Source organism: Chionomys nivalis, chromosome 23 (genome assembly GCF_950005125.1).
Source record: "Chionomys nivalis chromosome 23, mChiNiv1.1, whole genome shotgun sequence".
In the NCBI taxonomy this organism is placed as follows: domain Eukaryota; kingdom Metazoa; phylum Chordata; class Mammalia; order Rodentia; family Cricetidae; genus Chionomys; species Chionomys nivalis.
Genome location: NC_080108.1, coordinates 29,492,850 through 29,509,294, shown reverse-complemented (window position 1 = coordinate 29,509,294; position 16,445 = coordinate 29,492,850). Strand labels below are relative to the sequence as shown.

Here is a 16,445-nt window from a genome sequence, read left to right as displayed (position 1 = left end):
TTTAGTTGAGTCATGGACAGTACGACTCCTGTCTTGTGGAGAATTGAAAACCATGCTCTTCACCTGTGTCTAACGGCACCTACCGTATCACAAGGAAACAGCCTGCCTAGAACAAGTGTGTGTCTTTTGTGCTCACCCTGCACCATTCCCTGTGGAGAACAGACGTGCCCAAGAACCCTGCTCACAGGCACCGTTACAGACCAGGGAGCGTCAGGATAGAAGCATTAGGGAGATTTCTTGGGAGCTCTTGGTACGGGAGCTGGAAAGATGGCTTGGTGGTTAAGCACAATGACTCCTCTTTCAGAAGACCCAGATTCTCTTCCCAACACCCACATGACAGCTCATAACCATCTGTAACTCCAGTCTTAGGAGATCCAAATGCCCTCTTCTGACCTTTGAGGGTACCAGGCACACACATGGTGCACAGACATAATCAGACAAGATACCTGTATACATATAAATAAATGGCTGTTCTAAAAGAAGGGAAAGTAGAAGAAGTTTGCCTGAGACATTTAATAATTAGCATGCTTTTGCAACTCAAACTGACTAGAGAAGTTATACGAGTCTGTTGACTGAGGCTTCTGTCCCGCCCGGTCCCCCAAAGAAATCACACAGAGGTCTACATTAGTTATAAACTGATTGGCCTATTAGCTCAGGCTTCTTATAAAACTTATATTAGCCCATAATTCTTGTCTGCGTTATCATGTGGCTTGGTACCTTTCATCAGAGAGGCATTCTCATCTTTCTTCCTCCGTGTCTGGGTCATGAGTGCAGACTGATCTTTCCTCTTCCCAGAATTTTCCTGTTCTCATCACCCTGCCTCTATTTCCTGCCTGGTCGCCCTGCCTATACTTCCCGGCTGGCTACCGGCCAATGAGCGTTTTATTAAAAATAATACAAGTGACAGGGTACAGACCATTGTCCCACAGCATGAGTTGACTCCTCCATCTCCCATAACTGATTCACGGGTCTTCTGGTACATTTATGGGCATGTCCCAACGTGTCAGTTAGTATCAAGCTGCTCCCTTCTGCTGCCTGAGTGTTTACATAGTACTTCTGGGAAAGCCGAACATTGCAAGGACCTTGTTCAAATAATCTACTCTGTGTCTGTAGTTATCTATCATGTGAAAAGAAACACACACATATACATATACATACACCTACATACACATAAACTCTCACACATAGTCACACACATATACACATTCACATAAGCATGTATATACACATGCACACACACATACATAGACACTTGCACACATGTACATGTAGACGTAGACGTACATCTATACACACACATGCACACACACATACACAGACTCATGCTCTCCCATGTAAGTGCATGTGGAGGCCAGAGGCCGATGGTGTTGGAACATCTTTCTTAGTTTCTTCTTCACCTTACTTTTTTCAGATGAGAAGAAATAATAAAAAGAGCTTTTTAGGTTGAAATGACACACACCAGGTCAAAGATTTGAGGTTTACTTCAATAATGCATTAGGGTGAGGACCCAGGGTATAAAAAATTCACCAAAGTTCATCAATATGTCATCAAGGAATGAAAAGAGACTTCCTCTTGGAGTCATTAAGACCGAGAGTGAACCTAGATTTGAAATCCTCACTTCTCTCCCTGTATCTTCTCTAGTCTGTGATTGATGGTCCATCCCTGCTGCCTGGATCTTCTGTAGTCTGTGGTTAGTGGTCCATCTGTGTCACCTGTCCCTGACAGAGGGCTTTGCTCTGTAGTCTGTGGCTAGTGGTCCATCTGTGTCACATGTCCCTGACAGAGGGCTTTGTTCTATATTTACTGAACAGTACAGAAAACATAGTGGGGGGAGGAATAAGGAATATTTTTCTACATAAATCTTCAACAGAATTAACAAGGGAAGAATATACCTTCCTGACCCCAAATGACCCAGAATAGCACACAAAACTGCAAGCGGATATAAAAAATATAAAGCCGTATCCACATCTGCTTCCAGCATTCACGGAATATCTCTTATTTAAGGTTGCTTCCAACGTGTTGACGATTTTCAGCAAATGGTTACAACTCAAATACGTTCTCCAGTTAGGGGTACTGATGAGTACATCATTTAATGGTTATAACCAGTTAGGGGTACAGAGGAGAGGAGTACATCATTTAAGATTGAAGCTATGCAGTTAGCTCAGGTTGTAAATGTATATATATGGGGGGATCTAAGGCATAGTGAGATTGGTTACACTGCTGTCTCCAAGGCAGTTCAAACAGGCTGAGTACACAGTATGATAGCAGATTGAGCACAGCATCTTAAATGATGCAGGCATGTTATTAATGTGACTGTAGGGTCTGGCAAAAGTTCTCCAAAGGCAAAGGTGTGTCCTGAAAGAGGCATGACCACAGACCTCTGCTTGAGTGTGCCTGCAAGTAAACCTAACAACTAGCATTGTTATAACTTTGGTGCTTTACCAACTGAACTGCCTCGAACCAGCAAGCTGATTGCTGAAGTCTGAGATTCAATGAGAAGGTTAAAGTCAATTTAGGATGAGGGAGCAGGGAATGGCTTTCCCAGTTGAACAAGAACTACATATATTCATCACAAAACTAAATGTGCATTGCTATTCTTGCTAGCTTTGCTGCTGAAGTGCATGGTTGCTCAATAAATGCTATAAATACACACATAGATACACACACAACACACACATGTGAGAACATACACCACACACATGCACACACACATATGCACACACCACACACACACATGCATACACACAAACACACATGTGAGAACATACACCAAACACGCACACAACCACACACATGCACAAACACAACCCACCCATACATATACCCCACACATCACAGTCCACACATGAACACACACACCACAGATTTGCATACACACCCACACATGCACACACACCACCACACACATGCATACACATACCACACACATGCACACCATACACATACACACCACACACACATGCACACACACACCATACATACAGCACCACACACACTAAACACATCCCACACACATACACATACGCATATATGCTCATGTGCATACACATATCACACACATGTGTGCACACACATAACCCACATATGCACACCAAACACACACATGTGCACACACACACACATCATACAGGCATCCAGAGAGAACCTTACAATCTATGGCTTAAGTGATTTCCCAGACATAAAAGGCCTAATCCTTCCTTTTCAAAGCCAATGAGTGAAGTGGAAATAGTAATGTGGGGAGGGTTGCTGCCGTGTAATAAGGGGGTCCTCACAGTAGTGATGTCGGGAGGGTTGCTGCCCTGTATAATGGAGTCCTCACATCTCAGCCCAGTGAGCAATGAACACATTATTCAAACAATTGTTTTCATCCAGAGAAGAGAAGTCATTCAGTTCAATTAGCCAGAAAGCCCAGAAAATTGATCATTAATAGTGTGTGAACTTGAGGTAATTAATTAAGAGACAAGTATTTTCATTGCACGGAAAATAGAAGCATGCCCCTGACACACGCACGCACTGATGAACTACATGCTTTCAAGGAAAGTTAATGAGAGAAGACTCGGCCTGTGAAATACATCCCAGCCTTGCTAACAGGCTCCCTCGGTTCACAGAGGCATGAAGAAGCGCTGAGTGCCCCCTTGGGATCCTCAGCATTGCCAGCAGGACTAAGACGACCCAAGGCACCTTGGCTCATGGTGGAGCTGGAGTTGCTATGTCTTGCCAGAGCAGACGGCCCTCAGGAATACCACATTCTTGTATCAGGAATATGTGGAGCGCTTGCTCAGCAGTGATGTCTCACTTAGAAAGAGGAATGTATTATTTTAAAAACATTTTCCTAATCATTACTAAGTTAAAAATCAATAAGGCATTCAAGGACATCTATGGTAAAGGATGAGAACAGATACCAAAGTATGTCCAGAGCAGACAGCAGATTCGGTCTGTCCCTCCAGTTTCTGGCAGATGCTGCCAGTGGCATCCTTACGACAATAAGACCTCCATCATATCACTGGTTCTGTGTCTGTGCAGTAGGCAACCACCTCCAGTGTCTGCATCAACACTAAAGGTGTACAGCGTTCCTTGTCATTGCGCCATAACCAATGTGGTATGACAATTCTTTATGTAGTTTTCATGTTGCATTAGGTGCCAGAAGTCAACTACCTACAGGTGAATGAAAGCCTACGGGAGAATCAGATGCTACAGGGGATGAAATCCTGCAGGAGAATGCAGATCCTACAGGTGAATGAAAGCCCACAGGAGAATGTAGGTCCTACAGGGGATGAGAGCCTGAAGGAGAATGTGAGTCCTACAGGGGATGAAGGCCTGCAAGAGAATGCGGGTCCCACACAGATACCATGCCATTTCACGTGAGGACCTGGAGGGTCCTTAGGGAATGCAGGAACCATTCCATACAGACACCAAGGGATGACCGTATTTCCTGGACACTTCTTGAGAACATGCTAGCCTATCACGATAGAGCAGGCCTTTGCCCTGCTGGGCTGGTCAAGGCCCAGCGCTTGCCTCATCTGGTGTCTCAGTCTGGGAAATAACCACAGAGTCAGTTTGAGTGATTCAGGCCTTGGATCCAGGTAAAGTTTCAACAAGTTTCTGTCTTTTTTTTTTTTTTTAAGTAGTTACCAGGAGACAGCATTAAGATGGCTGAGGTTAGCCGGGCGGTGATGGCGCATGCCTTTAATCCCAGCATTCGGGAGGCAGAGGCAGGCAGATCTCTGTGAGTTCGAGGCCAGCCTGGTCTACACGAGCTAGTTCCAGGACAGGCTCCAAAGCCACAGAGAAACCCTGTCTCGAAAAAAAAAAAAAAAAAGATGGCTGTGGTTCCCTCCTGTGTGAGGTCACTTTCTGTTTGACTATTTTGAAGGCCTGTGGCTAAGTGCACAGCATTAACAATTACAGGTTTGATGAACTTACTGCCCCACAAGAAAGAACAATGTGGCCTCTTCCTCACAGACAACGTCTTCCTCTACAGTCAACTCTCTCTTTGGAAATCTCTTGATTCAGAAAACAGACCCTTCTAATGTAATAGCTTTTTTATTGATTTTATTGATCTCTACATTTTTCTCCACTCCCCTCCCTGCCTCTCTCATGATCTCTCTCCCCTTCTACTCTCTCATGATCCCCACGCTCCCGGTTTACTCAGGAGATCTTGTCTTTTTCTACTTCCCAGCATTACCAGGAAGTATTATAAAAAGCAAAAACTAGGAATTTGTGGTGTGAACATTGACGTATAAAGTCTGTTCTCTTTACATGAGCAAGTATTTTAAGGTTTATCAAAAGCCATTCTCGTATATGTCAGCTCACGTATTTCTCCCCACCCCCACACACACACATCACATTTGCCAATCCCTGCCTGCCCCAGCTCCCTCTTATCCAGGCTTCTCTGACATAAAAAATTATTAAATTAATTCAAATGCTATGTTTATAGAAACAAAGTATTTCCTAAGATATAGTTTACAGATACTTCCGAAATTATATACTATTTGGAAATACTTTAAATATCGTGCGAAATCACCACAGCCTTAGATAACTCTTTCTGTTTTTATTATCATCTGAAGCTAAGTTTATTGCATTTTAAAAGTAGCGCTTGTCCAAAATAAACCAGGAAAGATATTAATGCTGAAAATGTTTTTATAAAATTTCTGGGAGTCTTTCCCACGAAATGAAGGACAAGTGTATTTGTAAAAACTTAGTATTTACCAGCTGTATGCTTAGCCCATGGTCTGTTTCACACTCACCTCCCCTCCATGAGGAACGAGCTCAACTCCGCGTGTTCAGGAACACAGAGGCTCTTCCCAGCTGCCTGGCCAGCATAGGGGACGCAGGGGTCCGCTTGGCCATGCTGGTGGTTTCCGGTGGTGGGTCCAGCTGTCACCAGCCATCCAGGGTCCGAGCATATTGGGACTGACGCAGCAGAAGTCTGGCGGAGTTCCACCTCCAGTACGGCCGAGGTCAGCCTGACATCTTTGTTCTCCAGATGCATGACCTGCCGCCACTCTTTCTGCGTCAAACAGAAAGAAGCCACTCACTGCTGCTGCAAGGCTAACTCCATACCACCAGAGGGTAGCTAAGACACAGCCCTTCTAGAAGGACACACAGGAGAAGTGTGTGCTTGTCTTCAAGGCTGACGACACAGCACATTTCACACTAGCGATGGCCTCACCTTCAATGTATTTTTTTCAAGTATACAAATTTTTTAATTTTCATTTTATTTTTATCATACGATATATTTTGATCATAGTCTTTTCCTCTCCCCCAGTTTCTCCCAGATCCCTCCCATCTTCCTACCCACCCAATTTCATATTCTTTCTCCCTCAAAAAAACAAAACAAACAGCAATTTTAAAAAATGAAAATCAAAACAAACTAAAATCCCACGCACGTGCACACACACAGACACACACACACACACACACATCCATGAAGGCCATTTTGTGTTTGCCAGCACTCTTGGGCATGTGACCTGCCCTGGAGTGCTTGATGATGCACCCAGTGTCACTCTGCTGGAGAAATCCGCTTTTCCTGTTTTCAGCAGTTGACAGTTGCGAACAGCTCATTGGTCAGGACCAGGACTTTGTGTCCAGTTTCCCTTCTCAGTGCTTGGATTTAGAATACAAAACATTTTAAGATGTGCCTAGTATGAAATACTGTGAAGCCATAAAAATTATGGAAAGGGCTGTTTAATGCTCTTGGTAAATATTGAGAATATATAAGGGGCTGGAGAGATGATTCGGCTGTTAAGAGCACTGACTGCTCTTCCAGAGGACCAGGGTTCAAGTCCCAGCACCCACATGGCAGCTCACAACTATCTCTAACTCCAGTCACAAGGGATCTGATATCCTCACACAGACATACATGCAGGCGAAACACCAATGCACATGAAATAAAAATAAATTATTTTTTTTTAAAGAAAGATGTTTCTTTTAAAAGTTTTAATTTGAATCCCCTTGATCTCCTTATGTAGAACCTGGTAACAACCTAGATGCCCCTCAACTGAAGAATGGATAAAGAAAGTGTGGCACATTTACACATTAGAGTACTACTCAGCGGGAAAAAAAAAAAATGACATCTTGAATTTTGCATGCAAATGGATGAAAATAGAAAACACTATCCTGAGTGAGATAACCCAGACCCAAAAAGATGAATATGGGATGTACTCACTCATTAGTGGATTCTAGCCATAAACAAAGGACATTGAGTCTATAGTTCACGAGCCTAGAGAAGCCAAATAATAAGGTGAACCCAAAGAAAAACATATATAGACCCTCCTGGAAATTGGAAGCAGACAAGATCTCTGGGCAAAAGTTGGGAGCGTGAGGGTGGAGGTAAGGTGGGGAGAAGGAGAAGGGAAGGATTAGGGAGAGCTTGGGGGAATGGGATGGTTGAGATGAAGGAAGGGTGGATATAGGAGCAGGGAAGAAGATATCTTAATTAAGGGAGCCATTTTAGGATTGGCAAGAGACTTGGCTCTAGAGGGGATCCCAGGTGTCCACGGGGATTTCCCCAGCTAGGTCCTTAGGCAGCAGAGGAGAGGGTGCCTGAACTGGCCTTGTCCCATAGTCACACTGATGACTATCTTGAATATCCCCATAGAACCTTCGCCCAGCAATGGATGGAGACAGAGACAGAGACCCACACTGGAGCACTGGACTGAGCTCCCAAGGTCCAGTTGAAGAGCAGAAGGAGGGAGATGATCAAGGAAGTCAGGACCGCGGAGGGTTGGTCCACCCACTGAGACAGTGTGCCTGAGCTAATGGGAGCTCACCAAGGCCAGCTGAACCGGGACTGAACGAGCATGTAATCAAACTGGACTCTCTGAATGTGGCTGACAATGAGGGCTGACTGAGAAGCCATTGATAATGGCACTGGGACTTGTTTCTACTGCATGGACTGGATTTTTGGATCCTAGTCTTGATGCACACCTTCCTAGGCCTGGATGGAGGGGGAAGGGCCTTGGACTTCCCACAGGGCAGGGTACCCTGCCCTCTCTTAAGACTGGAAGGGAACTGGGCGGTGGTGGCGCACACCTTTAATCCCAGCACTCAGGAGGCAGAGGCAGGCGGATCTCTGTGAGTTCGAGACCAGCCTGGTCTACAAGAGCTAGTTCCAGGACAGGGACCAAAAAGCTATGGAGAAACCCTGTCTCAAAAAATCCAAAATAAAAAAAAAAAGACTGGAAGGGGAAGGAGGAGGGTGAGTGGGGGGAGTGTGTTTACAATGTTTGCTCCCAATTGTACTGAGAAATGTAGATATATATAGATATATAGATATATATACATATACATATATAATGTTGCTATAGAGATGAGAAAATACACTGTAACTACCATTGAGGCTATATTTCAAACCATTTGCTACTTTTATTTTTCATATTTTATAGCACCCAATAACTCAAGCGATGATCTCCGGCTTTATAGCAACCCGGTTTGCTGTCAACATCTCTGTGGCACCAAGGATTCCTGTGTACCTTGGTGGAGTCAGTTTTGAAACTCCGAGGAAGAAAAGCCGGTGCTTCTGCTGTAGGTAACACAGCATATGTGCCTGCGATTCCTGCTTGCAAGGTTCTTCGGCACAATCCGCAATACACTCTGAGACAGGAATCCTGCAGATCCACGCTAAGTAGGGGTTCAGCAAGACTCAGAACAGGTACAGGACAAGTATATTATAGCTACAGCTAAGTACCCTTGTGGTACACTTTAAATGTAGAGTGTCCACAAACCACCGCATGTGAAAGGCTTGGTCTTCAACTCTACGGAGAGAAGTCAGAAACTTATACAAGTAAGGTTTGGTGAGAGATCTTCAGGTCACTGGGGGCACATGCCTTTGAGGAAGATCTTGGGACCCTCCTCCTTCCTCTCTCCCTTCCTGACCATGCAATGAGGGAATTTTCCCGCCATGTACATATATGCTACGACAACCAAAGCTTTGATGTCAGCCCATTGTAAACTTTCACCTGCAAAACTGCGAGCCAAGATAAGTATCTCTCTGTAATATGTTTACCTTATACATTTTGCTGCAGTTCCAAGAAGCTGACTAACACAGCTAGACACATACCTAGTGGAGCTAGAATTTATGTCAAATATGAAAAGGTACTAGCATTGAAAAGCCTACACATTTTTTATCCAGCTTTGGCTAGCCATGTTTGATGAAAATGACTTATAGACCAATGTGACAGAGAGTGCAGGTGGAATACACTTGTATCAAAGTATATTTAAAAAAAAAAAAAGCAGTTGAGCTTGGTTCTTCAAAGACTTTCTTCCTGGTCACAACAAATCACATGTGTACATGTATGTTACAAAGCACCAGTTGTGTGGTTCAGTGGATTCCCACATACAAAAACATAGGCTCCAATATTTAAATTTAAAACTGACATTGCAATATGCAAAGATGACTAATAAAAATTTTTCATTACTAATGAAATGGCATTAAACAGAAATTTTGAAACATTATAAATAGCTAGGCATGGTGGTTCATGTCTATAAATCTGGAAATTGGGAGACAGAGGCAGAGGGATTGCAATGATTTGAAGCCAACAGCCTAGGATACAGAGTAAGATCCTATTTTTAAAGGTAAATAAAAACAAACCTAAAACAACGGAAAATATGCCGTGATAGGTTAAGAAAGAGAAGGGGCTAAAGGAAAAATTTATTTTAGCCTTATTGGTAGAAGTCTCCCCAGGTCTTTTATTAAAAGACTCTACAGTTCTATGATTAGCCCTAATTTAAGAGCATTATCTCCTGTCTGTGCTAAATACTATAGTACTTATAGAATATTTATTAAGATGGGTTTTGAGCTAAACACTTGAATCACCAACCTCAGATTCATATATTGCCATCTTTCTGCATGTGATAGTTAGGAGGGGGTCTATGGAGAGGACTTGGGTCGTGTGTGTGTGTGTGTGTGTGTGTGTGTGTGTGTGTGTGTGTTAGGAGGGGGTCTATGGAGAGGACTTGGGTCGTGTGTGTGTGTGTGTGTTAGGAGGGGGTCTATGGAGAGGACTTGGGTCGTGTGTGTGTGTGTGTGTGTTAGGAGGGGGTCTATGGGGAGGACTGGAGTCTAGTGTGTGTGTGTGTGTTAGGAGGGGGTCTATGGGGGGGTCTATGGGGAGAACTGGGATCGTGTGTGTGTGTGTGTGTGTGTGTGTGTGTGTGTGTATGTATGTGTACATGTGTGTTAGGAGGAGGTCTATGGAGAGGGCTGGGGTTTAGTATATGAACCTGACCATACTGGGGCTTGTGGTTTATCTAAGGAGGAAGGAGATAGTTAGAATGGAACTTGCATGAATAGCATCATTTTTTTTCCTGAGAGTCTTCAGAGCTTGCTTCTCGTCTCGTCATGTGAGGACACTGACTGCACAGTCCATACGAGAAGCAGAATCTGCATATGCTTTGATCATGTGAGGACACTGACTGCACACTCCATACGAGAAGCAGAATCTGCGTATACTTTGATCTTAGGCTATCTAGTTTCAGGAACTATGGGAAATAGTCGTTGTTGTTCAAGCCACCCAGAGGCTGTTATCTTGTCCTTGAATAAATAGAATATGGTTTAGCCATGCAAGAGAATAATGATAATTAGCAAATATACGGTGGGGTCCATACAACACAGTATAATTCAACAGCAAGCGACAATTCTGCGCAGACACCTGCCACTCTACAGAAGAAGTTACAGACATGATGTTCAATGAAGGAATCAGTCAGCACATAAATCGCTTAGCTTTATGTAAATGCAAAGCATTCCAAATAGACAGATCTACAAGGACATCAGGTCAGTGGGTCACAGAAAAGCCGGGAATCTCTGCTATAGGCTTTGGATACTGATGGCTTCCTTAGCCTTTGGGTTGGTAGAAGCTAGTCATCTGTTAATGCATTCTAAAGGCTTTTACTTTAGAATGGATTAGTTAAAAAGACACTGCATCAGATACAGAAAGTAGACCCTACAGTGCCACTAAAGGTAACTCAATGTAATCTGAGTCTCGAGTGGCACCATTTCACCCCTCCGCAATCACGAAGCTCTAGTCAGTCAATCGTTCACATTGAGTATTTAGTGTAGGTGCGGCTTCTTTTCTGAGAGCATCGAGTCCCACCCACATCACCCAGCAATTCCCTCCTGGACGTCTATCTCAACATTGATAGATGTTTCAGCCAAAATGGGAACAAATTCACAGGTTCAGAGCCTTTGTGCTTAAGCGAAGGGGTGCATCTGTATTCCAGGAAATCCATGGACACAGCAAGATGTATGAGCTTACAAAGTGCGAACTCGGGGTGAAAGAAACAAATCTCAAAAGGCCACACACTGTCTGGTTCCACATGTTGGCCTCCGTGAGATGGATGACTACAGGAGAGACGGGAAGGACAGATCAGTGCAGCTGAGCAGGGATGGAGTGTGGGCAAGAGCACATGCGGACCACGCAGGGGTTAGGATGCCCTGGACCCTGGTCACGTCAAGAGCACACGAGGACCACGCAGGGGTTAGGGTGCCCTGGACCCTGGTCATGTAAAGAGCACACGGGGACCACACAGGGGTTAGGATGCCCTGGACCCTGGTCACGTCAAGAGCACACGAGGACCACGCAGGGGTTAAGGTGCCCTGGACCCTGGTCACATCAAGAGCACATGAGGACCACGCAGGGGTTAAGGTGCCCTGGACCCCGGCCACATCAAAAGCACAAGAGGACCATGCAGGGGTTAGGATGCCCTGGACCCTGGCCACGTCAAGAGCACAAGAGGACCATGCAGGGGTTAGGATGCCCTGGACCCTGGCCACGTCAAAAGCACACACAAGAGGACCACGCAGGGGTTAAGGTGCCCTGGACCCTGGTCACGTCAATGTCTGTGTCCTGGTTGTAATGGCCCACTATAATTCTTGCAGGCCTTAGCAGTAAAAGACATGGGCTTCAGGCCACACGGGATCTCTCTGGATTATCTCTTGAGTGTATGACAGGCACTCCTCAGTCTATAGACTTTGCTCAGCTCATCTCCTCCTGAGCAGATCTCATCCAGGCTGCCAGGTTCTTTTCTCCTCCACTCCCCTCAAGCCTACCTCCTCCAGGTTTCTGCCCTCCCACCTTGATGGCCAATACTCCTGTGAGAGTCACCACTAATTCCTGGGGTCCACCCAACTCTCAGGCTCCCAGAAGCTGGTCCACAACTGCTGAGGTTTTGACTCGAGGTGCTTCTCTGGGGTTTTCTAGTTCTTCTTCCAGCTCCTCCTACTCTTACTGGCTTCACTCAGAGCCCAGAAGCCTCCCCAAGAGGCCCCACCACAGCTTCCGATATCAGTCACCCAATGGAAATGGCATCCAATGAGCATTCCCTGAGCTCGGCCGTCTCCAATGGACACACCCAATATCCTGACTCAGCATGCGCGATTCTGCGGTTGTTTGCCCACTTCCTGTGGCCTTCTCTTGGGGGGACGCTGCAGGCGTTGCTTACCTGACACACATGTTTCATCTAGTTCTTCCAAACACATCCTACATCCAGATGGGGAACACCTGGGCATCACTTCTAACAGTGGAACACCCCAGTCCTAGACTGTCCTCTGGGAATTCAATCCATGACCAGTCTTGGGAACTTTCATACTGCCACGACCTGGCCTCTGGAGTCACTCTGCCACCCTAACACCCATCCGTCCTCGAGGGAGGGGAGGGCTCCACCCCCCTCAGTACCTAGTATGAGTACTGCCCGGTGTTCACAGCCGCAGCGTGGCTGAGCTCTACCGAACACCACGTTACGAGCTCCCTGCCAGGAGCATGCAATATTCACCCTGAAGACTTCATACGTGAGGACATGGCCTTGTACCTCAGGTTGGCCACAGACAGCTTTCTCAGCAAAATTCACACCCCCCAAAAAATCAATTATCCATCAATCAATTGATAATTTAATCATTCTTGCATTTTAAGGAAAACAAATAGATTCCATGGTTTTTTTTTTTTGAAAAAAAAAATAATAAATGGTTCAGACTCAGGGGAATCTTGCACCCTGTACCCGTCTTTGCGGCTGCTACCCTCCTCCTCCGAGTTCTGCCTCCCCCTCCACCAGCCTGTGGCAGCACACCCCAAACCCCGATAGGTGCAGCCAAGCTCCCTCAGTGCTGCCAAGCCATCCATGCATACCTCAGCAAGCAGCTCCTTGGTAAACTACCAGCCCCTGCTATTCTGATCTGGGGCGGGGCGGGGCGGGGGGGGGGGCTGATGCCTTCTTATCTCACCCTCTGCCAAACAGGACACCAAAGCCAGATCACTCGATGTCTCCCTGTACCCGATCCATTTGGGATCCTGCACATTCTCGTTACTGCCTGTTCTCCTCTGTGCAGAACATCGCAGTCCCAAGACCATCTTGTGGGCGCAGAGCTGTTGCAGGGATGAGCCTGCCAGGTTGGCTATAACCCTACACTCGTTTCATGTGGGGCCTAGGCACGCTCCCAGTCAAAGCAGCTGAGTTTGGGGCAGTCTTTCTAGCTCAGGAAATCCAGGATGCACAGAGTCAAATGCACGTCATGAAAGGCCAGCTAGGTCGAGCCGTTCTGCTGTCCCTCTGCAAGGGCAGGACGCAGACCAAGGCTCTGTTCGTTCCTATTTGATTTTTCTTTTTCCAGCCTGTGCCCTTAATGGAAACTTCTGAATCATTCAACCAAATGGCATGGCTATTCATCTCTTCTTCTTTTAAAAAGTCCTCTTGCAACCATGAAGGAGAGCCTGGGGCGACCCAAGCAGGTGACCCTCTTTCTACAACAAGGGGTCTTAGGGTGAAGAAGGATTCATTCTAGAAACACCCACAGGGCCTCCAGATCAGAGACAGTGGTGCCCCACAGGGATCAGAGCTCCTGGAAAGGAAGAGAAAGCCATGCAAAATGCACAGCGAGGGCCTGGGCCCCTGACTTGCTCAGAACCAGACCCCACATGCAACAAAGGCCATCAGCCCCTTGAACTCCAGGGGCTCTGTTTTCCACCCGCTGCTGTGCTGGCTTTCCTTGGCACACCCTGCAGCTCATCTTGGAAACTCTGAACCTTGCCTGAAATAGGAGAGACCCAAGCCCCACCCGAGTCTGAATCCCCCTGCGCTCCTGAGTCTGGCCACACCCGCATCAGCTGAAACAGGCCAGGCTGGAGCACAGTCCCTCTGCAGAACTCAACCAGTTAAGTTCCCTGTATCACTGGATGTTCTTGGATCTTGGATCATATTTGTGCCCAGGCTAGGACAAGCCCTCTAGTAGAGGGTGGCAGGACCTCTCAAGGTACCAGGGAGTGCCTCTGCCCACCCTAGGAGGGACAGTCAGAAAAGATGACAAAAATTCCGCATCAGAATGCTGGGAAAGCCAATATCCTGCAAGGACAGAAAACTGACTGCTTAAGGCAATTGGTGGTGGGGTGCTCTCTTGTCTCCCGTACAACAGAGCAGGCACACCAGGCTCCCCCCTTCCCCAGTTGTTTCCTAAACTGTAGAGGGACTTTCTACCCTGGCATTTCTGGGCTCTCATTGCAGGCCTTCCTTCCTTCTACCTCCAACTAAAACACCTTTCTTCCCTCTCCTGGGAGACCTTATCCTCACCCCACCCCCACAGCTCCTCTGCAGCCCAGACCACTGTGTCCTCTTTGCTTCTTGTCTCTGTGGAAGCAAAGATGCTCAGATGCCTCCAAACTCCCTACACCTCCCTTAGCCATCCCATGGTGCCCCCATGCCTGATCCTACCACGTACCCAAATCCACTATCTCCGTGTCTCGCATTCTCCCTGAAGATCCATCGCTAGCGAAATGCTCCCTGCCCTGACCCAGCAGCCCCTTTGAGTTTTATGGTTGTGGATTTTTGTTTTGCTTTGAGACAAGCAGGCCTTTTTCAGCAGGGGTTTTTTGTGAGCCCTCATTTCTTGCCCCAACTACCTAACCCACACCGTCTTTTCAAACTCCATGTTTGGCCATATACTGGCTAAGGTGGGGACATTGCTGGTCCCCAATGGTACTCACAATAGTTCCTCATGTCCTTAGGAACTCAGCTAACTGAACCATGAGGTTGGGGGTGTCAAGGCAACTCACGCTCTTCAGTCAACCCCATTTTACACCCCCACATGAACAACTGCGCTCTAGAGTTTGTAAGCCCAGCCTGAACCCCTTCCCTGCCCTCTGGAGCTTCAGCAGCTTCCACAGGAGTCTTGGTATCAACAGCTACACTGGAACTCATAGACACCCAGCCTCGGTCAGCCTTGTTACCAGCACTGCTCAGGCAACAGCCAGCATGCGCACCTCAGGTGGGAATGAAATTTTCATGATGGTTTCAGTGGGCAGCTGCAGTTCACAATTATTAGCTCAAACGCAGGCTTTGTAGAATTGTCACATTGGTTTAAGTCAGTGTTTCTCAAATATCACCGCAGGTTAAAGACACTGAGCGAGCCTTACAAGCCAGAGGGACGTAACTGGGCCCCAGGGCTCCGATTTTCCAAGGGTGTCCACTCGCTCAGACTCCTGTGCTGAATGACCATGTCAAGGAAAAGAGCTGGCTGTACGAAACCGTTCTTTTCCCTGGGTGTGACCAGATGACAGGCAGCAGCTTTGAGGGGCTTAATGGTCTCACTTCAGTGAATTCCATTCCAAAGAGATGCCTAAGGGCTAGGCTCTCCCTTCCTCATCCCCCGCTTTGTCTTCCAGGGAGCTATCGTCTGAGACATCGCTGCTGCTGCCGCTGCTGGACTCCCCATTAAATGCTCGTACAAACTGCTCTGTATATTTCCATCATACACCTGTTACCCTGCTAGCAACCCAGAACAGGAAGCTATTCCCTCCCAACTCCCAGCCACCATTTTACCTGATGGCTTGCCTGATCTTCCTCCAACAGTGAAGTCTAGTGTCCAAATCCAAAGGCTCTGAGTAGTGGATGGGACACAGCCCTAGTCAGATTTCTCAGCAGGCACTGGCAGCCCTGGGAGGTTGGGTAGCATGTGCTCCTCCCCCCCCACTGGCCACACCCACCACCGACCTTTACAGAGCTAGAAGGCTCAGTGCCCCCAACCCCCACTTGAGAATGGTCCAGCAGCATGAGAGGGCCTCAGTGAACTCTGGGAAGTAGAGAGCCTGCTGCAGAAACCGGGCTTTTGTAAAATCCCAGCCCTGTGCATCAAGCTCAAGCCCCACTTCTCAGGTGGCCAAGGACGTGGCAGATTTTTCCTTAAAACAATCTTTGAGGAAATGTAAACTGTTCTGCATGTTAAGAGCTCTCTACTGGAGACGATAAACTTTCTCCTTCCCTGTTCTCCTTCAACTCAGGACTAGCAAGATAGCAGGGAGTGCCTGAGGTTACACCCGAGGAAAGCTCGGTCATATAACACACATGGACATGAACAGATAGGCCAAGTCTGCTCACAGAACTTAAAGGCTGCACGGAAACACACACACTCTATACAAACACCCAGAAGCCGTACAGAACGTTGAGACACAGAGAAACACAGA

At 46.7% G+C, this 16,445-nt stretch overlaps 1 protein-coding gene across 1 annotated transcript in view; it reads right to left on the bottom strand.

Moving 5' to 3' along the window:
- The window catches only part of Oca2 (OCA2 melanosomal transmembrane protein), a 209,294-nt gene extending 193,474 nt beyond the window's left edge, over positions 1-15,820 (bottom strand). Inside the window, exons 1-2 of the mRNA XM_057756393.1 lie at positions 15,805-15,820; positions 5,748-6,010 (exon numbers count right to left, since the gene is read on the bottom strand). Of these exons, the coding sequence (XP_057612376.1) occupies positions 5,748-5,992 (245 nt within the window). The 5' untranslated portion in view covers positions 5,993-6,010; positions 15,805-15,820. The remainder of the gene's footprint in view (positions 1-5,747; positions 6,011-15,804) is intronic.
- Positions 15,821-16,445: the final 625 nt, after the last annotated feature.